General features: G+C 42.2%; 3 protein-coding genes across 3 annotated transcripts in view; all 3 read left to right on the plus strand.

Moving 5' to 3' along the window:
- LOC137287481 (sperm-associated antigen 17-like) overlaps positions 1-1,698 on the plus strand; it is a 43,485-nt gene extending 41,787 nt beyond the window's left edge. Inside the window, exons 38-39 of the mRNA XM_067819814.1 lie at positions 763-903; positions 1,453-1,698. Of these exons, the coding sequence (XP_067675915.1) occupies positions 763-903; positions 1,453-1,463 (152 nt within the window). The 3' untranslated portion in view covers positions 1,464-1,698. The remainder of the gene's footprint in view (positions 1-762; positions 904-1,452) is intronic.
- Positions 1,699-4,081: 2,383 nt separating this feature from the next.
- On the plus strand, positions 4,082-12,236 carry LOC137288161 (acetylcholine receptor subunit alpha-type acr-16-like). Its single transcript, XM_067820580.1, has 4 exons — positions 4,082-4,155; positions 4,858-4,991; positions 9,420-9,574; positions 11,614-12,236. The coding sequence occupies exons 1-4, from the start codon at positions 4,107-4,109 to the stop codon at positions 11,978-11,980; spliced, it is 705 nt and encodes a 234-aa protein (XP_067676681.1). The 5' UTR covers positions 4,082-4,106; the 3' UTR covers positions 11,981-12,236.
- Positions 12,237-19,029: 6,793 nt separating this feature from the next.
- Positions 19,030-23,035, plus strand: LOC137287215 (uncharacterized). Its single transcript, XM_067819401.1, has 3 exons — positions 19,030-19,235; positions 21,273-21,392; positions 22,737-23,035. The coding sequence occupies exons 1-3, from the start codon at positions 19,197-19,199 to the stop codon at positions 22,914-22,916; spliced, it is 339 nt and encodes a 112-aa protein (XP_067675502.1). The 5' UTR covers positions 19,030-19,196; the 3' UTR covers positions 22,917-23,035.
- The last annotated feature ends 223 nt before the right edge of the window (positions 23,036-23,258 follow it).

Consider the following 23,258-nt stretch of genomic DNA (forward strand, 5'->3'; position numbering starts at 1 on the left):
AATTTATCTTCTGTAACTCATGCTTGTCATTAGAGGTTACTAACGGGGTCGGGGGGTCAGGGTCACTGACTTGGCTGACACATTTCATTTTATCCCAATTACACTGATCAATCCTGTTGATCAGTGGACTGTCTGGTCCACACTTGATCATTGATTACAGACTACTGAAATGTAGCTGGAATATTGCTGAATGTGGTGTAACACTAAACTCAGTCACTCTCTCAAGTTCTACTGCTGTACTCAGTACAAAGGACAAAATGATAGTGGTAACAACAAATGTGTGTAAAGAACGTTAGAAAGCTTTGTAAAACCCTATTATTTACAAGCTGTTTCTCACTGCTTGAATATTGTTAAAAGCAGCATAAAGAAAGAACTGAATTAAATATGGATCAGAATATTCAGAGCAGTGGGAGGCATTCTGTTTGTCTTTCCACTTCATTACTCTTTTCAGTACTTACTGCCCCAAAACTATTATGCCCACACTGTGAATGGTGTATATATGCAACTGTACACTTTGCCACCAATAATGTCATCATTGCAGAATGACTGGGCCTTGTTCCTCAAAGATATGTTACTACTACAATGACCATAAGCCTATGTTAATGAGTGGGAGTTACGATCACCTCAGTGCTAAGTTCAGTTTGTTGGATTGGGCCCTTGTTACAGTGATAGAGAAAGACGTAGTCATAATAGAATTTGATTAATCTATTTGAGGAATTGACCTGTTATTGTGAGGCAACATTTGTCCTTAACCTCGGCCACCAGTTCTGACTGCACATGAGTTTGAGAGAAGGGTCCAGGAGAGTCCAGTACGAGGAAAGTCTCCACTGGCTCGTCTTGTATCCACCAAACCTCCATCCACCACTGGCATCATCAGACCTCGAAGAGACCAGGAGATCACTGGTGAGGTCTCATCTCTGAACCTTGAAAAAAGTCTATATCAATTCTCAAAAATAGTGCTAAATAGCTATGTAGCTCATTGGAACTCTTTTAATGTTTAGATAATTTAACACAAATCTAAATATATATACAGTCAGGCTGATTTCTGAAAAATATCAGTCATGATATATAATGTAGTCTACAACAAGGACTGATTGAAGTTTAGACTGGGTTAGAATCTTTACAATATACCATATACGTGTGTTAAATTACTGGGATACATATACATATGCATACAGTCAAATGCGTACATCACTGAATCAATATATGGGAAAAGTATTAATGTTTTTGCATACTTTGAAGCTTTGATTCATATTCACTTGGCTGTACTTTCATGTTTGCAGTATGGGTGGAGATTCAATTTTTACGCACCTTAAATGCTTCGGGGGAAATAATGTTTGGGTATTTTGCTGTAGACGAGCTTACAACTGGATCAGCAGAACGGATTTCCTTGATTGATTTTGTCATTTTCAAATATTATCTGATTATAAGGTATGTTGTGTTTTGTTCCAGGCAAAGTGTGATGTCGTCATCCAGGAGGAGAACAGCTTCACCAAGCAGGAGAATACTACTCTCTTCAAGAATTATGCTGTGATATTCATTTTATCTTCTTTATTTATCTAAACTTACCGCTGTACATTTTGTAGAAAACCATTTACATCTTGAAACATATGAATGTACATTATCACTTATGTTTGTTTTGTGATATAACATTGTATAAAAGCACTGATTGTTAAATTAAATATTCTTGAATGATAATGATTTAATTTTTTTTTTAAACTGATCATCAATGTGTATTGACAGAAAGACATTCATGCAGGTACAGGAACATTACAGAAGTAAGTTTAACTACTGGTTGTTATTATGCTTGTCTATAAACATCAGTTGACCAGACTCAGTGTCTTGTTGACAGCTTGTTATTGTTATGGCCTGTATGGCAAGTCTTGTGAGTACCTTTAAACCAGCAAAATAATACACAAACATGTCTAGAATGAGTAAACAAGGTTGCAATGAATGACAGTACAAATTTCTAATGCAATACTATTGGATCACAAATCTGAAATACTGGGTCACAAGTCTAAAATATTAACTCACAAAAGTATTGATATTCCCAGTAAAAACAATGTACTGATTGCATATTGTTGATATCTGTTGATCAATGTAGACGAGTAGTAGGTCTCTTGGTCTCTTGAGAGGTGAAAGGTCGATGTTAACAGAGGGATGAGCATAAATCCAATGCTTCAGTCCCATATCTCAACAACCATCCTTTATATCTATTGTGCAGTTAAGGGGCACTCTAGCAGGTGCCACTCCACACTACAACCATTTAGAAATTCCACATTGCATCTGCTGGAAGCATAACAAAGAGGAGGTAAGTCCCAAGCCCACACTCAACAGGTGAAAATACACAGCCAAAATTCAAGGTTTAGCTTGAAGTCCACACTCAGCACTTTCAACATTTGTGGCCCATGATTGCTAAAAGTTAATTAATGTGACTAAATTGACAAAACACACCCTCATCACATCATCATTTTTGATCGTTGGTTTGCCAAGATTCAAGATTGCTGTTACATGAGTGGAGTATTTTTCTGCAGGTCATTAACACTATACAAATCAACAAAACAAGACACAGGCTGAAACATTAGGACCTGGTACAGTGATAAATACTTTGCAAGTACAGACCTCTCTGAAGACACTCCCAACAAGGATGTGGTGTAGTTGTTGCCAGTGGTATAGCTAATATTATAATAGCAAAGTTATACATGTCCTTGGTGCATCTCCATGTCACTTACACTTACATGTACCCATTTACTAAACTGGCAAATATGCATCAAGAGTAAGCTTTGTCACAATCAGGTCTTAGACCACTGTCTTCATGTCAAGTTGCCTGTGTCTTGATGTGGAGATCATTTGGTTATTCCAAGAATAGAGTAATGACAAGGATTGTGACACAATGAAAGGACAATACATACATAGGCCATAAGCTACTTAGGGCTGAGCATCTGTACTGACAAAACTCTCTAGAACTACTCAGAAACCCAAAATATTGCCAATGGTATTTCTATTGTTTGAATCGCCATTTTTCCATTAATTCAAAGGAAATTTTCTTCATTTTATGGCAGATTAAAGGTTAAAGAGCATTATATTATTCAGTTGTTTACTACTTGTAGCGTTACTGCGTGCATATTACGCAAATCGCTTCCAGTATGAAGTCGAACAGGGTTATTGCTGCTGATCCAAAGACACTGAAGCAGCATCACTTGCACCCTTGTATAAGACATTGTTTCGGGTGTAAAGCTCTACATAGTGGAAAGCATTACTGTCAATTCATTTAACACTTAATTCTACTTTTCAGTATTCGTCACGATAGTTCTGAATTATAACAAGCAATGACCTGAATTGAACTGTTGACGGCACCAATTCCTAGGTATAGATCCACTTGTTCTGTACATTCTATAGCGCCGGCTCGTATGATGTAATTGAGCAACGGCAATCCTTGTAGATCTTTTGAGCTAGCTGAATATTTCGTTTGAAACAACTACCCTGTGGTAAAGTTTGTCAAGACGTTGATAGGTGACAGAAAATGCTTTGCCCAGCACGATAACAGTATCTGTTGGTAAGGCAGATAGTCAGGGCATGAAAATGCACTCTTGGCACTCTTAATTCAGTGCCAAACGCGAAGAAGAGAAATATGCCGAAAGTACACTTACTTTCGTGCGAACGGGGAAGTAAAGGGCTCGTGTACACAACAAAATCTCATTCCGTTACAGTTCATAGAAATATTAAGGACGGTTGTTTTGTTTAGGTTCGATACCTAATTACAACTAATTAGCACTCCTCCTTCCCAGTCTGTCAAACAGATCACTGACATGATAGTGTGGCTACATCAACAACTTTGGAAATAGGTGAAGCCCATTATACTCTGGGCCACAAAGAGCACACAGGACACATTACATTCGTGTGGAAAATTAGCGCTCTGTGACCATTAACTGCATCCGGGCTGGTCGTGGGATATTGGCCAGTCTCCAATCATTGTTTAGATGTACAGAGAAGTACGTGCTCCTGCCATTTGTCAGCAGGAAATATGACGTGCTGCAAGACCTGCTATATATTCCGCCGTGGGTGCAACACTGGCAGTTACGGAAGTCTATACAGCAGGCAGCACCATGATGTCCACAGGAACGGTTCTGGTGCTGGTGGCTCTGTGCGTTGTTGGTAAGTAACTGGTGAAATGTAGGTGGGATGCTCTTATGAGCTGTTGCTGGCAACATGTTCGGTATATACCACAGACCATACAACAAATTATGGTTTGTGGTCGTACAAGTGGGATGGGTCATGTCCGGCGGTAAATTATAATCAACAGTGAAGTCATCCTCTTGTTCTTTTATTTATGGAAAGTCACCAAACTCAAAACTCTGCTAGTTTCCATGCACAGTATATTCCGGGAGTCTGCGACAAAGCAGGTGAGAGAATTTCTTTGGTTTCTTCATCAATCCGCATTCTCCTTTGAAAAGGCCAAAGAGGTGAGCATTTCATGCCGGACCAAGTGCCACTGTCTATTGCTGGGACCACCAGGCACTATACTGTATTATGGAGTAAATGTACCTTTGTCAAATACATTTTGTACCCATTTTCATTAATATCTCCCTTATCTGATCTACCTCACACAAACGATAACTATGTCAAAGCATAGTGTACACTATGTAGACTGACCATAACAGGACATTATGTTAATCAGTCTCGGTCTTTAACGAAAGACCCTGGGCCTCTGCAAATGATAATGTCATGAAAATTAGCGTTACACCTATAGTACACTAACAATAGCAGAATGTCTGTAAACCGTGGCTGCACACTGTCGTACGTGGGACGTTTGGAAATTTGTTGAAAATTAATATTGTTATCATTTCGCCGTTGCAGCTCAATGCCAACGCTTTGATGCTCTGAACAAATACATCATCAGTAAAGCCGCTGGCACCTCCATACCTGTCAATAACAACGGATCGTCAGTCAATGTCTCCATAGCAATGACCCTCTTACAGCTGACGTCTCTAGTAAGTACCACAACAGCTAATGTCTCTAGTGAGTACCATCACAGCTAAAGTCTCTAGTAAGTACCACCACAGCTAACATCTCTAGTACGTACCACCACAGCTAACGTCTATTAAGTACCACCACGGCTAATGTCTCATGTAAGTACCACCACAGCTAACGTCTCTAGTACGTACCACCACGGCTAACGTCTGTAATAAGTACCATCACAGTTAACGTCTCTAGTAAGTGCCACCACAGTTAACGTCTGTAATAAGTACCACCACGGCTAACGTCTGTAATAAGTACCACCACAGCAAACGTCTCTAGTAAGTACCACCACGGCTAACGTCTGTAAAAGGTACCACCACAGCTAACGTCTCTAGTAAGTACCACCACAGTTAACTTCGCTCGTAAGTACCACCACAGCTAACGTCTCTAATAAGTACCACCACAGTTAACTTCTCTAGTAAGTAACACCACCGCTAACGTCTGTAATAAGTACCACCACAGTTAACGTCTCAAGTAAGTACCACCACAGTTAACATCACTAGTAAGTACCAACACAGCTAACGTCTCTAGTAAGTACTACCACAGTTAACATCACTAGTAAGTACCACCAGTAACTTGCCTAGTAACTACCACCACAGCTAACCTCGCTGGTAAGTGCCACCGCAGCTGACGGTTAACCTCACGAGTAACTGCTATCTAGCCATTCAATACTGATATACATTCACTTTATCTTCCAGTACAGGTGTTCCTTGACATTTTCTTTATCTGCGAAAACCTCACAACGTTTCCTGAACTTTTCCCGAGACACTCAGTACGGCTCTAACCTCACTTCGACACTGATTACGGTTGTCCCTTCCTCGAGACAGCAATACTGCTCTACCTTTGCCTTGAAAACCAGTATTGCTATACCTTTACCTTGACTGTCAATACTACTGCTCCTTTACCTTGACAGCCAAATCTGTCGTATCTTTTCCCTGCCAGTTAATTCTGTCGTATCTTTACCATGCCAGCCAGTACTGCTGCACCATTACCATGACATCCAATATTGCTGTTCTTCTTCCCTGCCAGCCAAGACTGCTCTACCTTTACCTTGACAGCCAAGACTGCCCCACCTTTACTTTCACAGCCAAGACTGCTCCACCTTTACCTTGACAGCCAAGACTGCTCCACCTTTACTTTGACAGCCAAGACTGCTCCACCTTTACCTTGACAGCCCAAGACTGCTCCACCTTTACCTTGACAGCCAATACTGCTCTACCTTGACAGCCAAGACTGCTCTACCTTTACTTTGACAGCCAATACTGCTCTACCTTTACTTTGACAGCCAACACTGCTCTACCTTTACCTTGACAGCCAAGACTGCTCCACCTTTACCTTGACAGCCAAGACTGCTCTACCTTTACCTTTACAGCCAAAACTGGCCTACCTTTACTTTGACAGCCAATACTGCTCTACCTTTACTTTGGCAGCCAATACTGTTCTACCTTTACTTTGACAGCCAATACTACTCCACCTTTACTTTGACAGCCAATACTGCTCTACCTTGACAGCCAATACTGCTCTACCTTCACCTTGACAGTCAATACTGCTCTACCTTTACCTTGACAGACAATACTACTCCACCTTTACTTTGACAGCCAATACTGCTCTACCTTGACAGCCAATACTGCTCTACCTTTATCTTGACAGTCAATACTGCTCTACCTTTACCTTGACAGCCAATACTGCTCTACCTTTACATTGACAGCCAATACTGCTCTACCTTTACCTTGACAGTCAATACTGCTCCACCTTTACCTTGACAGCCAATACTGCTCCACCTTTACTTTGACAGCCAAGACTGCTCCACCTTTACCTTGACAGCCAATACTGCTCCACCTTTACTTTGACAGCCAATACTGTTCTACCTTTACTTTGACAGCCAATACTGCTCTACCTTTACCTTGACAGCCAATGCTGCTCTACCTTGACAGCCAAGACTGCTCTACCTTTACCTTGACAGCCAATACTGCTCTACCTTTACCTTGACAGCCAATACTGCTCTACCTTCACAGCCAAGACTGCTCTACCTTTACCTTGACAGCCAAGACTGCTCTACCTTTACTTTGACAGCCAAGACTGCTCCACCTTTACCTTGACAGCCAAGACTGCTCCACCTTTACCTTGACAGCCAATACTGCTCCACCTTTACCTTGACAGCCAATACTGCTCTACCTTGACAGCCAAGACTGCTCTACCTTTACTTTGACAGCCAAGACTGCTCCACCTTTACCTTGACAGCCAATACTGCTCCACCTTCACCTTGACAGCCAATACTGCTCCACTTTTACCTTGACAGCCAATACTGCTCCACCTTTACTTTGACAGCCAATACTGCTCTACCTTTACTTTGACAGCCAATACTGCTCCACCTTTACCTTGACAGCCAAGACTGCTCCACCTTTACCTTGACAGCCAATACTGCTCTACCTTTACCTTGACAGCCAATACTGCTCTACCTTTACTTTGACAGCCAATACTGCTCTACCTTGACAGCCAATACTGCTGTACCTTTACCTTGACAGTCAATACTTCTCTACCTTTACTCTGACAGCCAATACTGCTCCACCTTTAGCTTGACAGCCAATACTGCTCTACCTTTATCTTGACAGCCAAGACTGCTCTACCTTTACCTTGACAGCCAAAACTGCTCCACCTTTACCTTGACAGCCAAGACTGCTCCACCTTTACATTGACAGCCAAGACTGCTCCACCTTTACCTTGACAGCCAATACTGCTCTACCTTTACTTTGACAGCCAATACTGCTCTACCTTTACTTTGACAGCCAATACTGCTCTACCTTGACATCCAATACTGCTCTACCTTTACTTTGACAGCCAATACTGCTCTACCTTTACTTTGACAGCCAATACTGCTCTACCTTTATCTTGACAGCCAAGACTGCCCTACCTTTACATTCACAGCCAATACTGTTCTACCTTTACTTTGACAGCCAATACTGCTCTACCTTGACAGCCAGTACTGTTCTACCTTTACTTTGACAGCCAATACTGCTCTACCTTTACCTTGACAGCCAATACTGCTCTACCTTGACAGCCAATACTGCTCTACCTTTACCTTGAAAGCCAATACTGCTCTACCTTTACCTTGACAGCCAAGACTGTCCTACCTTTACCTTGACAGCCAATACTGCTCCACCTTTACTTTGACAGCCAATACTGCTCTACCTTTACCTTGACAGCCAATACTGCTCCACCTTTACCTTGATAGCCAATACTGCCCTACCTTTACATTGAAAGCCAATACTGCCCTACCTTTACATTGACAGCCAATACTGCTCTACCTTTACTTTGACAGCCAAGACTGCTCCACCTTTACCTTGACAGCCAATACTGCTCTACCTTTACTTTGACAGCCAATACTGCTCTACATTTACTTTGACAGCCAATACTGCTCTACCTTGACATCCAATACTGCTCTACCTTTACCTTGACAGCCAATACTGCTCTACCTTTACTTTGACAGCCAATATTGCTCTACCTTTACTTTGACAGTCAATACTGCTCTACCTTTACCTTGACAGCCAATACTGCTCTACCTTTATCTTGACAGCCAAGACTGCCCTACCTTTACATTGACAGCCAATACTGTTCTACCTTTACTTTGACAGCCAATACTGCTCTACCTTTACTCTGACAGCCAATACTGCTCTACCTTGACAGCCAATACTGCTCTACCTTTACCTTGACAGCCAAGACTGCTCTACCTTTACCTTGACAGCCAAGACTGTCATACCTTTACCTTGACAGCCAATACTGCTCCACCTTTACTTTGACAGCCAATACTGCTCTACCTTTACCTTGACAGCCAATGCTGCTCTACCTTTACCTTGATAGCCAATACTGCCCTACCTTTACACTGACAGCCAATACTGCCCTACCTTTACATTGACAGCCAAGACTGCTCTACCTTTACTTTGACAGCCAATACTGCTCTACCTTTACCTTGACAGCCAATACTGCCCTACCTTTACATTGACTGCCAATACTGCTACTGCCCTACCTTTACATTGACAGCCAATACTGCTCTACTTTTACTTTGACAGCCAATACTGCTCTACCTTTACCTTGACAGCCAATACTGCTCTACCTTTATCTTGACAGTCAAGACTGCCCTACCTTTACCTTGACAGCCAGTACTGCTCTACCTTTACTTTGACAGCCAACAATGCTTTACCTTTACTTGATAGTCAATACTATTCTACGTTTACTTTCCTGTTGCATTTTCTCTTGACCCCCAATACCTTCGTTGCTCCTTTTCGTCTCCCAATACCATCACACTGAATTTGAAGACCACACAACCCTTCTCAACGCGAATGTTACTTGTACCTCACGCACCTGCCCATGTTGTACATAATTTTATCGCTTCCTTTTGACAGGACCCAAAGTCAGGTGATGCCGAGATAGAGGCATGGTTGACCTTGCGATGGACAGACACAAGACTGTCGTGGGACCCTGCAACTTTCAACAATGTAAGAGTTACCCGCATACAGATGTCCAAGATCTGGAACCCGGATGTTCTGCTCTACAATGGGTGAGCATGCATTGGTTATGCTTGTAGGCACTTGTGTTTTGGCGGACGTACTGTCCCTTGGTAAACCTTCGGTGAACATTGAGTAGTAACATTCAGTCATGAAATCCCATGCCATTTCAGACTCACCACAGTCTGGGATATTCCGTTAAGTTGACGTTCAAATATCGTTCCCCGAACAGTCTCCGGACTGTCCGCTCCTATCCAGAAAGTCCAGCTGAAAATACGAGACCATCGACGATTTCCCCAGGTGTTATTCTCTAACAACAGGAACGTCTGACTAACATGCCCATTTGTTGACACATACGTGACCTGACTTCCGGCAGGGTCGTGCAACTTAACAACTATTTGATATTATGTTTGGGTACAATTTGTGTCTGGTTTCTGATTAATCGATCTTGGACATGTATATCTGACCTTGGGCACATTGGTTCTGTCGAAGGAATGGCAAAAAAATCGCAAAAACTCGACGAGGTGTAATGTTGCCGTCCTGTCCACACAAATGCTTCCCCACACCATCACACAAACACCCGTGAGTCTCCTCTTGCAACATCACTATGTACGTTCACAACCTGCAACATCATGGTGCACTTTCACCACTTGCATCATCATGAAGTACGGTCACCATTTCCATCATCATGACGCACGTTCGTCACTCGCAACCTCACGACGTACGTTCACTACTTGCATCGTCATGACGAATTTTTTTACATGTAACATCATGACGTACATTCATCACTCGCAACCTCATGACGTATTTCATCACTTGCCACATCATGGCGTACGTTCACTACTAACAACATCATGACGTACGTTTACTACTTGTAACATCATGACATGTGGTCACCACTAGCAACATCCTGTCTGATGTTCACTACTTGCAACCTCATGACGTACTTTCACCACTTGCAACATCATGACGTACGTTCACCATCTGCAACATCATGACGTACGTTCACCACTTGCAACATCATGACGTCGGCGCGTACACAGCATCGTATTGTTGAGTTAAAACCTGATTTCGTCGCTGAAGAATACCTGTCGCCAGTTATACTGTTGCCATTGACGAACAGTCCTGCACCAGCTCGGTCGTCCGCAATCAACGAGATACCCTTAAACGGGCGATAGTCTCAGAGACCCTTTGACGGAGTCATTTGGGCAATACGTTTTTGCTGATTGGATGTCCAAGGACGATTGGATGACACCACATTGAGAAATAACCGCGTTTTTTTCTGTGAGGCATGTTCGCTGTGTTAAATAGGGGTAATGAAGAAAACTTAGTCCTGTACGGCTTATATACTACACTTTCATAACGGCACACCGCTTTAATGAATGAATTCAGTTTATTTGATATACGTGCAACTCGTGGTTCTCTCTCTGTCGCTATTATAGGACATGATATGGCCCTGTGTTCGTGAGGTGTGTTGCTACCTACAGTACAGGCGAATGACTACATGGTGGTGAATACACATATATTTAGTTTGTGTGGAGTATCTCTTGCGTTTTCTAATGGCTCGTCGATATCCGGTGACCCGTCTGAAACAGTACTAGCCGCCTACCCACGTGCATTGTAGTCGAAGTGCATGTTTCGGATTTAGCTTTGTTCCCCTAAATCTTTTATCTGTTACTCATTTGTTACAGCTGTTCTTTCTTCAGAGGGCCGATCATAACAATGTTTCATCATTCATCATTTGGCATGTCTGACGGATTGAGGATGTAATCAGAGAGCAGATTAGCTTTAAAAGAAGCTGATGGTAGTGAGTGAGCCGGTTTTTCGCAACTCGACCTGTTACCTTGAAAGAAAGATGACGTGATTCAGGCTTTACATCTTTGGTCTAACCCACGGGCAGGTCTGACAAACCAAAAAGTGTAATCTTAGATTCGATGTGCGTACGATTTTCATGGCGACGAAGTATAATGCACTGGTGAACTGGTTTACAGAAGATGAGGCGATAGGATAGGATACAATGCCAATTGGCCCTGTACAACCGGTGATCTGAGGTTTTACTAATGATGCACCACATATGGTTATTTGTTCACAGACACACAAGTTCCATTGAAACCCTGGCTATGGTGTACAGTGACGGAAGCATCATGCATGTTCCCCCCACCACCATTAAGACACGTTGCGACGTCAGTAACTACACTACCAGCGGCACCGTTACCTGCGGTCTCAAGTATGGCTCCTGGACGTACGACGGTTCCCTTCTCAATCTGGTGTCTACGTCGGCCAGTGTAGACGTGACCTCATACAAGTCCGGTGGGGTGGACTGGAATTTGGACGAGCATACGGCGACGAGGGAAGTTAAGCACTACGAATGTTGTCCCGAGCCTTACATCGACGTGACCTTCAACTTATCCTTCCGGATGAAGGGTCATAAATACTTTGGATGGAGCGTGTTTTCCTAATCACTTTCTACATGTCAGCTCTAGCGTTACCCAAAATATTTTCGTCATTTCTCTATTTTTGAAAATAGTTGGTCACTACAGAGTCTTACCCAGCTAGGGCTACTTGAGGACAAACATAATTTATTGCATGGAGTAGTGATATTAGAGACTGTCTAATTTCATGCGTAATTTTAATGCATGCACTTAAAAGAATTATTACTTTGTGTTAACATGGTGTCAGTATGAACTAACTTTATTAAATACATCCTTGATCGTATTCACTATTTCGTATGGTATGTATATCTTTGAAGAGGTCGTTGATAGTAAACGTGGCATGATAGAGTGGCGGCGACATGAAAACGGTCTACAAATTATGAGTATCCTAGTTGCAGAGAGGACGTCTGTCCAAGTTGTCTGGCATAGATGACGTCTTTTCGTTGTCGTTGCTACAGTACGCTAATAAACACATACTACTCAATGAAACGCTGATTATAATCAAAACATCATTCCAACTCTTTGGGTTTTTTGCAGAATTTAAACCGTAAAAATAAAAAAGGTTCTTTGATAAAGTATCATTAAAATATTGACACAGTTCACTATTTGTTACAAGGGACGAGTGCAATGGCAGGAACAGCCAGGTATGGGAGAAATGATAGTAACGGAACATCAGGGGTTAATGAATCAGTAACTTGTGCACATGATTCCCTATCTCAGCACTCTTCCCTCGTAACAAATAGTGAACTGTGTCAATATTTTATCTTGTTTATTTTTAGGACATAAATTCGGCAAAATCCGGAGAGAGTTGGTCTGATGTTTTGATTGTCATCAGCGCTTCAATGAACTTTTAAAGTTTATTAGTTTCTGAGTTAGACTGCAATTCATCGGCTCGCTTTGGAGTCAAACTGAACGCTTCATCGGCAGTACGTTCATGTGAAGCCAAGCGTGAGAATGACTGGCGAGTCTGCATAGACCAGACTTGGGATGTAAAGTAAAACATGTCACAGTAGCTGCTGTTGAGAAACTTTTCCGACTGCAAAGGGCTCTCGAGTCAAACCACCCTTCAAGCCTTGACAATGAACTTCCCTCTTGATGATAACATTTGGGAAGTTCTTCCTCGTAAGCTTAAACAGGTGTCAAAGTTTGGGGTTTGTTTTGCTGTTTAACGCCGTGCTCAGCAAACTCCCAGCTATATGGCGGTTGTCTGTGTATAATCGGTCTGGACCAGACAATCCAGTGGTTAATACCATGGGCATCGGTCTATGCAATTAGGATAAGACGGATTGATTTAGTTTTACATCGCTTTTAGCAATATCCCGCAATGTCACGAAATGGGTTTCACACATTGTACCCATGTGAGGAATCGAATCTGGCTATCTATTCTCGAAACGTTCGTAGCCCTACGAACTTCTTAAGTCCATTCTTAACACATTGGCTACGATCACAGTTAAGAATTCATAGTGCTACGAACGTTTCGAGAATAAGGGCCCAGGTCTTCAGCGTGACGAGCGATCGCTTTAGCCATTATTCTACCGGCGCGCTTCAGGATACGATGACACGGATTAACCAAGTCAGCGGGCCTGACCACCCGAACCTGTTCGTCGACTCTCACAACAAGGATTGTTGCTTAAAATCAATTTTAGCCCAGATTTTCACAGATCTAGACATTCAAGGTTAATCGACATTTGCCAGGTTGATGGGGCCTCATTTCACCAAGTGCCAAAGACGACGAGACACATGTCGGTTCTCCGGTACTTGTCAAGATCACATGAGCTGTACACACGTTGACGTCACAAGAGACAGTGTGAGGTGGTGTTGACGTCACAAGGGACATTATCTTACCTCACACATGAATGTCGCTTTCTGACTGGCTAAGCGCTATTCTATCATTTTCAATGTACCCCGCTTACAGGCCTTAGTACATGAGCCCATGGACCCCGAGGGACCAGTGAACAACTTATAGTGTGACATGGTGTTACATCTGTGGGTTGACAGAGTGTCGAGAGAGGGATTATCTGTATAAGCATGTATAACGAGGAGAGTGAGGTCGGAGCTAGAGATCATCAAGCTGTGTGTCAACGTTTAGGTTTTCCGTTTTACACATGAATGGCTGGCAAGAAGTACAATCAGTGCAGGTGCACGATTATTTTAGCTTCGGGGTATGGAATTTCAGTTTGTGGTAGCTGTAACTAATGTAAGTAAACCGACGGCCAAAGGAAGCTTTACCGGAGGTTAGCTGTTAACAGAGTGCAAGGATAGTTGCAAGATGATTGATTTCCATGTAATTGCTGCCCACTGACGTTCTCTTCTGGTTTCCCTTGAGTCCGAGTCGCCTGGCTTCTGTCTGTTGACTGACTATATACCCCTAGGCTGGTAACCTCACAGTCAGGTATCTATTCCCGATATGGTAAGTACGCATGGACTGGACCGACTTTGGCGCAGTACCATGGGCCTGTTTGTTCTTGGCCAGGTCTGTCTGTCAAGGTGCATTCGGTTAGATACAGCAACACGGAAACAACATTTTAGAAATATGGGAGTGTGTGGCTCCCATCTGTATGATACCTGTGCCCCTTTTAGTTGTTCGGATGTCAGGTGACACAACAGTTACTGTTTTGTCAATGTCTCACAACTTGTCCGGATCAGTTTATGCCCTTTGTCTTGGCATTGTCTCGGCTGCCCATACCGCACCTGTTTCATACTTTGCATGTTTGTACACATCATTTTCACGAGAGTTCAATGGCCATTTAATAAACTTTCAGGACGAAAGGTGTGCACTTGGCAGGACACTGGAGTGAGTGAGTTTGGTTTACGCGTCTTTTAGCAATATTCCAGCAATATTTCAGCAATATTACAATGGGTCCCGACGAGTTCGACACAATGGGGTTTATTATAGTTTTAAAGCACTCTATAATAGGGAATAAGGAAATAACACAACATATCAGTCTTTAGATGTATTTACCTGATACCATAGAGGTTGGAGGCCATTGTAACATTGTGACGTCGGACCACCTATGAGCTGGATGCATGAAACACAGTGGACCGGACTGTTAGACTTTATGTGTTGATGTTGGATGTTTGGAACGACACCTCGTTTTTTTTATCTTGTTGTCCAATATGATATGACCAGACTGTGTTCTATGTCATCAGCAGTACGTCGTTCATTGGACAGTACCATTGTTTATGATGGATACTTGACAAACATGAGTTGTGTAGTCCACACCCGTGAGACATTGAAACCCCCACCTACATCAGGGTATTCCCGCATGTTAGCCTCTTCAGAGCGAACCTTACCCATACAAACACACAGAGTACTAGATTTCAATTCAATTTGTATAATCATGTACACCATTGGTGTCTCAGCTATTTCTCCAAATCAATGACTCTTTCAGGCATTACGTGAAATCCCTAGTCTCACACATTCCCTGTAACGTATACATACACATGCTTGCAAAGCAAGCCAATGTATGCTCACCCATTGTAGAACACAACATCCGGGCTCCAGATCTTTGACATCTGTAATTGGGTATCTGTTACATTGTTGAAGGTGGCAGGGTCCCACAACAGCCTTGTGTCTGTCCATAGGAAGGTCAACTATACTTTTATCAGCACAATCTGACTTTGGCTCCCGTCAAAAGGAAGAGATAAAATTATGTACAACGTGGACAGGTGCGTGCGGTACAGGTAACATTCGTGTTGAGCACGACAGGCATAGAGTGTGGTTGTCCTAAGATAGATGTCCTGCAATAGAGGCGGACTTTACATTGTACATAATCTGCAGACAACGACAGCTGAATTGTTAGCCTTCAGCGACGCCAGAAGTCTCTGGATATGTTAATCACCCTGTCAGTGTTGTTATTTTAACGCGGTGTTTATGTAAATAACGTACAAGCATCAGTGTCCAAGGTCAGTTAATCGCCTATGCTGATAAAACGCTTCCAAGAAAAATGAACATAACTTTCCCTAGTGGTTTAGCTAAAGGTGTAGCTGCATTTGGCGTCGATGCAATAGTACATTCGAATTGAAAGTAAAGGTCGCGGTCAGAAGTATCATGTGAGGTACAGTGGAAGTAGTTGGCAGAAAGTGAGCAGTATTTGGTGTCAAAGTAAAGGCTAGTCTGTAATGCAATCAAATCGGAGGGAAGGCTGTATTTGGAATCAAAGGTAAGATCACATTTGCCACATTTACATTTAAGTAATCTACGATTTTCCGTACGATGTAAACGGGCATTGTGGCAAACCGCGGGCCACATTGTTCATGGGCAGTGATCGCACACTTGCCTTGTGATGTTTGGGAACTAAAAAATTGCCGAGTGGCCTTCAGATTTGTCTAACTTCGTTGTTTGACAAAACAGCAGAGGCAACAGCGACCTTAGAATCGTGCGATAATCGCAGGGCCGCCACCTGCCTTAGCACTGCGACCGCACTGGAGCCACGGGTCGTTCACGTGGGCCGTAGACCCATTGCAGGCCGAATGTGGACCAGGCATAAGGTGCCACTGTACTGGGACTCAAACCGAAGATACAACTGTACTGATACTCAAACTGCAGATACAACTGTACTCGGACTCAAACTGAAGATACAATTGTACTGGGACCCAAACTGAAGATAAAAGATAACTGGCGCTCAAACTGCAGATACAACTGTTCTGGGACTCAAACTGAAGATAACACTGTACTGGGACTCAAACTGAAGATACAACTGTACTGGGGCTCAAACTGTGGATGCAACCTACTGGGACTCCCTTTCTTAATATTCACAGAAACTACATTTGAATGTTTTGTCAAAATTATTTATTGGAATGCGAGGCAACTCACTTCGTAGCCATCGCTAGATTTTGCAAACACAAGAAAACAAATTTAGAGTTATCTCTGCCTTCCTTAGATTTGAAGTCGCAAATTTCCGTGCATCATGCGTGATTCAGTCTGTTTTGAGATAAAGAAGTACTACCACGATGAACCGAATGGGTTGCCATTGGCAGCGGGATACATTGCACTGTACCTCGCTTGTAAGTGGGGTACACTGAAAATAATAGAAGAGCGCTTAGCCAATCAGAAAATGGTATTTATGTCATGCTCACATACTGAGTGATAGCTATTTGTCTACAGACACACAAGTTTCGGTGAAAGACAGGCGTTGGTTTCCAGTGACGGAAGCATCAGCGCCATCAAGACACGTTGCGACGTCAGCAACTACACTAACAGCGGCACCGTCACCTGCGATCTCCAAATGACTCTTGGACGTACGAAAGGGAACTTCTCAACCTGTGGTCTCATACCACGAGTGTAGACTTCGCCGACTTCCGGCCGCCGACAGACTGGGTTTTGACTGGCAACACGGCGACTAGGAATGTCAAGCGCTACACATATTGTCCCGAAACCTACGTCCATGTAATTTTCAACTTATCCTCCCGGTCAAAATGTCGAAGCTACTTCTGGTGGAGCGTATTTTCTTAATTTCCTAATGGTGAAAGCCCTCCCGAATGTTGTGAACGTGCTACGTGAGTTTTGATAACATTTTTTACCACTTCACCAGATTTCTTCTCCAGTTAACACATCGTCGCAGCTATAGTATGTGTACAGTTACAGCGCTCCCCACATAACATATGTCTGGGGTTAACTGACTGTATAATAAATGCTTATGATAATCATATTCACTGTTGTATATTGTACGAACATAATCTACTGGTCCTTTAGCGACGATCCTGGATCCTAGTCAAAAATACTTAAGAGTGTGTTTATGTTATTCATCCACCATTGAGAACAGAATTAAGATGTTTATTCAGTGGCCTGTTAATTTAGTCAGGTACGTCCGGATTACAAGGGATTGTTCTCATAGCAAGTTGATGGTCGGGACTGTAATCCGTGAACCAAAGAGTCCGTATTATAAAGCAAGCCTCAATGACAAATCAAGAACAGTTTTGTCGGGACACTTGGGAGTAGTCCGGAAATTGAAAAAAAACGGTTTACAGAGAAGTTCGGATTTGACATATTCCACTGAATTATACCCACTGGGATCAATTTCATGACTTGCGCTTTTTAACACAAATTTCACTAAAGGAGAACTTTATCAACCAACCGGTCACGAAAAGGTTTGTTTACATAGGATTATCAGCTGAATCTGACACAAAGGGCTCTCAAAGAGAGGCGGATATGTAAACATATCTTAATTCTGGTACATTCCTATAAACTAATCAGTTTAAAATGGGTTGGAAGTTGCTATCCTATCTGAAATAACCCTATCAAAATGTGTGGACGAGATAAAGGTACTGGATGGCCATGCTGCACAACAAACAGTAACACGAGTACACTACACAGTCAATATGCAAAATAAGCCTCAAAATCATTTACATAATCTGAAGACTCCGAGATTGTCGTAACAATTTTGTTCACAAATCAAATAGTCCCAACAGCGGCAAACAGTCACAAAGACCAAAACAAACCCTAAAGGTGAAAAAATGACTTATTTACTGTTATGTGATTAATGTTGGCGATTATCAATGGCAGTTATTCATTCGTGTACATTCACGAGGAGCTTGAAAACACAGACATTGGTAGCCCAAAGAATCATGGATCTATGACATTTCACCCAATTCCGCAATAATAATAACAATATGTATTGTATTGCAACGAAACATTCTCTCTTCACTGTACCACATGGAATGCGTGCAGATTTTAGTGACAGAACATGTGACGTTACAGACATATCATCAGGTTTTCCAAGTTGCCCAGATTTACATAACCTTAACTCAAACACCCACTCGAGGTTTGTGAAAATTGCTTCGCAGCAAGCCGACTGCACCCGTCCAGTCTGCTCGTGGTAATCAACATTCTTGCCATATGTGACAGAAAGATGAATGCAAGTGAGCGCATGCTCTTGCGACTTGATTCGAGAATGGCGTGCTTATTTCTGCCGCATATTGTGACGTTTGTCGCAAAAATAGTTTAGAAATTAAAATATTTTATTTAAGAGGAAATGATTTGTAGCACAAAATTAGTAATGGTAAAGAAATGGGACAATTAAGAAATATAATACTGATTTTTAAAATTATTTACAAGTTGCAAACTCCCGGACATGGACGAAGTTTAGCGAGCGATTTCGGACACTTGAAATTCTGTTCACAAACATAAGTGAGAAAGATAAGCACAGATATAAGCTGTCGACTATCCACGCGGTGCTTTATCTCTGACCTCCACTGAAGAAACAGTCAACAGTCCGTCTGGACATCCAAGAAGACGTTCACAATGTCTACCTTGTTGACGGCGTTGTTGGTTCTGTGTACGGTGAGTTGCGTTGTGCCGGTCTACAGGGGCCACAGACAGAGCCTACACGTTGCACATACTAATGGCGGCTTGAACAACGTCTTACACCAGTATTGTAATATCGTTTTATTCATCGCATGGATAACTGGACATGAATACAAAACATATGTTACGTAGCAGATGTAATACAGCTTCATGGGCGTAGCTGCCATTATAAGAAAAAGCCCTGGCTTACACATAATTGTAGCTAAAACAACAAATTGTAGCAAAACCCCAAATACTGTTTAAATATGAAGCTCTGTAACCTATCGGGCTCACATGAAAAAAGAACATGTCATGCTACGCTTTGAAGATTGTCGAACAGGGGTAAACCGATAATATTTCCCGTGTCATCGGTTCCCAATTGTGCAGATCGGTGCTCATGCTGTTTACTGGATTGTCCAGACTTGATTATTTATGGTCATATGGCTTGAATATTGTCGAGTCCGGCCTAAAACTAAACTAACTCACTGATATTTTTATGTACATAAATGCTGACCCCCTAGCACATATAGATAAAACTGTTGACACCCTACTCTCCCCTTCTTCAAAATCATCATCATTATGTTCATCAACCCCACCCCTTGGTCATAAATTATTAACGTTCCCTTATCGTATACTGTCCAACGAACTCAGTTCTACATTTCTAAAAGTATTTCTTTGTGAGAAGACCCGTGAAGATCCCAGGGTAGAACAGGCCTTCAGCAACTCATGCTTGCCACAAAAGGTGACTATGCTTGTCGTAATAGGCGACTAAAGGGATCGGCTTGTCAGGCTCGCTGACTTGGTTGACACATGTCATCGGTTCCCAGTTGCACAGATCGATGCTCATATTGTTGATCACTGGATTGTCTGGTCCAGACTCGATTATTTACAGACCGCCGCCATATAACTGGAATATTGCTGAGTGCGGCGTAAAACATGTTAAGATGTGAGCGTGTAAATGTGTTCAGGACCTAATGCAATGTAACCAACTGTCTTCTCACAGACTAGAAACACACCGTGACAATACACCCCTGTTGTGTAAAACATCCTTACGACTGAAACATGTTTATATTCTAAAATGTTTGGGTTTTATGACATTACTTAACTTTTTTAGACTTAAAACATGATTGGAAATTAGAGATAAAATGTTTAAATAAGATGCATGCATTAGGCATTAACATGTGCAGGTATAAGTACGGATATCACACACATGGATAACAAATGTACCACCATGCACGATCTTCGGTATTTACAGAAATGTAGTAATGTATCAAGCTAAGATGGTGGTGAGAGAAATGTTTTCGGTGTTGTCGAGGTCTGCACGTGCAAAGGTTGCAAACTGGTACATCACTGAGTTATTGAAGCGTTACTTGCTGTGCGCGTGCCGTCGGGCCTCTGGAAATGGAACCTGACAATGCATGTATGTCTCGATATTTCCGTAGAACCTTATCGTTCAGTATTTATCCCTATAAAAGGCTAAAAACACATCCTACTGAATGCGTCCTTTTCACCTTTTCCGGCAAATAATCTGCAGAGGAAGGGTGAATATTGGTTTTATGTTTTAACCCTAAACATATGAAACACAATGCTACACATGTTTACACCTAAACACGTAAACATTATTGGACATTGGTGTGTGTAAAGGTTTGTGGTCAGGATTTTAGCAGATTAAAATGCACATGTGCATGATATGTTGAGCATGAGAGCTTCTATACCGTGAAGATCCGGTATAGAATTGATCTTCAGTTACCCATGCACGTAAGAGCTTACTAACGGGATCGGGTAGATCGATGCTCATGCTGTTGATCACTGGATTGTCTGATCCAGACTTTATTATTTACAGACCGCCGTCATATAGCTGGTATCCTGCTGAGAGCAGCGGTCAACTAAACCCACTCACTCACTATGTTTCATAAACGAGTCCCCGATACTATGCGATATGGTTTCTGTCAGTGTTCGTAGACAGCAGGTTGGAGCTATACATATAGTGAGTCACAAGCCTGTACACATTGGATTTACACTTGGTATGTCCAGGTCTGTCTGTGTGTGGAGGGGACGCTGAAGACCATCAATGGTCAGCTGGTAAACGTGATCGACAACTGTGACCCTGATGATCCCAACTCGTGCGGGGCGGGCAAATGCTGTGTCAAAGAGGTAGGCTGGACAGCGTTTCCTGAAAACGTTCCTTCTTAATTCTTGGCTTAAACTAAAGATTCTGTATGTGGATCCTGTGTCTGCCTATTGTACCATCCATAGGACCCATATGTTCAGCCATCCATATGTTCATGCAGTCAGCCACCTGTCCATGTTGTGGTGATATTTCAGTTGGGTGTTTGCCATCGTCACAACATCAAAACCTCGTTTACCCATTCTATCGCTGAGCTCTTCCTTGGCACCAAATCACTTTAATTATCATGTTCCAGTTTCTTACGGTAGATCGATTCAACATTCGTCGAACCTCCTGACCCGATTTACCTAAATGTCACCTTGCAGATACAGTTACCTCGTCCTGACCTTTAAGATATGGGGTCAACTTAGACAAACTAAAAGTGCTTTATGGTTCAACTTCTTTATTATACAAGGTCACAACGTTACGAGACAGATTCTAGTCTCTTCTTCAACTTATGCAACTTAGACAAGACTATGCTTATTGTTTTGGCCTCTTTGATTGGCATTCTAGAAGTTGGGTTGATGAAGGAACACGACTATTTCATGGATATACAACTATAAGCCTATGCAGAATAAAGATCCATAAAATAGTCCTCATCATTCTATTGCTTTGGTGTCTGTAAGGAGACCTCCCATAAGGTTTTGTTAGACTCAGTAGTGGAGTGTAAAGAAAAGTATGAGACTAAGTTTACTTAGACTGAGACTGTAACATTAGTGAAACAATAACCCCAACCCCCCACACAATCAAATATTTTGACAAAGTGGAAGGTGAGTATTGAGAAATTGAAAATACTATTTTATTCAGAATTCCAAAACTACAAACTTGCACCAGCACACCACCAGACCAATCTATGTGTCAAATTTGGTGAAAAAATATTGAAAGGTTTTACAGTTCTGCTCCGAAAAAGAACACGCCCACCAAATTCAATCAAAGTTGAACTTGTTGTCATGGAAACGCCAAATATACTTTATTCAGTAACGTATTGCGGGGGATAATAGTGGACTTGTTTACAACATTCCTCTTACACGCGCGCACACACACATACCAAGTTGTCACAGCATTTACATGCATATATATATATATAGTTTTTATTCGTCAGTGACGTTTAGGTTAGTTTATGTACGGTTCATTAACTCCTATCAAGGTTCCATAGTGTTGTATACAGAGCCTTAGAAGTTCTGGAAACTGAAATTAAACGCGATCTGCACTATGTGCTGTTTGTCATGTGGCTGTAACACTGAATAAATCAATTCATCGGTATTGCAAATTGCTTCATAAAATGAGGAATTTCACATATACTTACAACGGTACTTTCTATCTATTTTCAGAGCATGGCTTACATACCAGAGGCCACTGGTCCCAAACCTGCCTACTTTATCCGTTGTCAGGCTCTTGGCACCAAGGGGCGAGCGTGTTTCCTCGACATGAACTCTCACGAGACTTGTCCTTGTGCCAGTGGGCTCACGTGCAAGGCTGGAGTGCTGGGCTTCTTTGGTCACTGTTCGTAAACACATCGACAATAGACGGGGGAACCGAAGGGTATTGATATCTGAAGAAACCTTTGTTTCTGTAAACAGCCAACCCTCATTCCCACATGAAATAAAATTTTAATAAAGTTTCAGTTCAAGATTCAAGTCTGGTGTGTGTTGCGGGTTCTCAAACTCAGTAGTGTACGACATCCATTGAACACAAACGTCGCTCTTTCACTATTGGGCATGTTACTCATTGGCTCTCAGATGCAATTCTTCATCATAAATGACCCACATTACGTGTAGGAGAATGTCAGAAAACTCGCGATTAGTTGAACAATCGCCTACGGCCTCGAATCTGCTCCACGTGCGAAACTATTC

This window comes from Haliotis asinina, chromosome 6, assembly GCF_037392515.1.
Source record: "Haliotis asinina isolate JCU_RB_2024 chromosome 6, JCU_Hal_asi_v2, whole genome shotgun sequence".
Classification (NCBI taxonomy): domain Eukaryota; kingdom Metazoa; phylum Mollusca; class Gastropoda; order Lepetellida; family Haliotidae; genus Haliotis; species Haliotis asinina.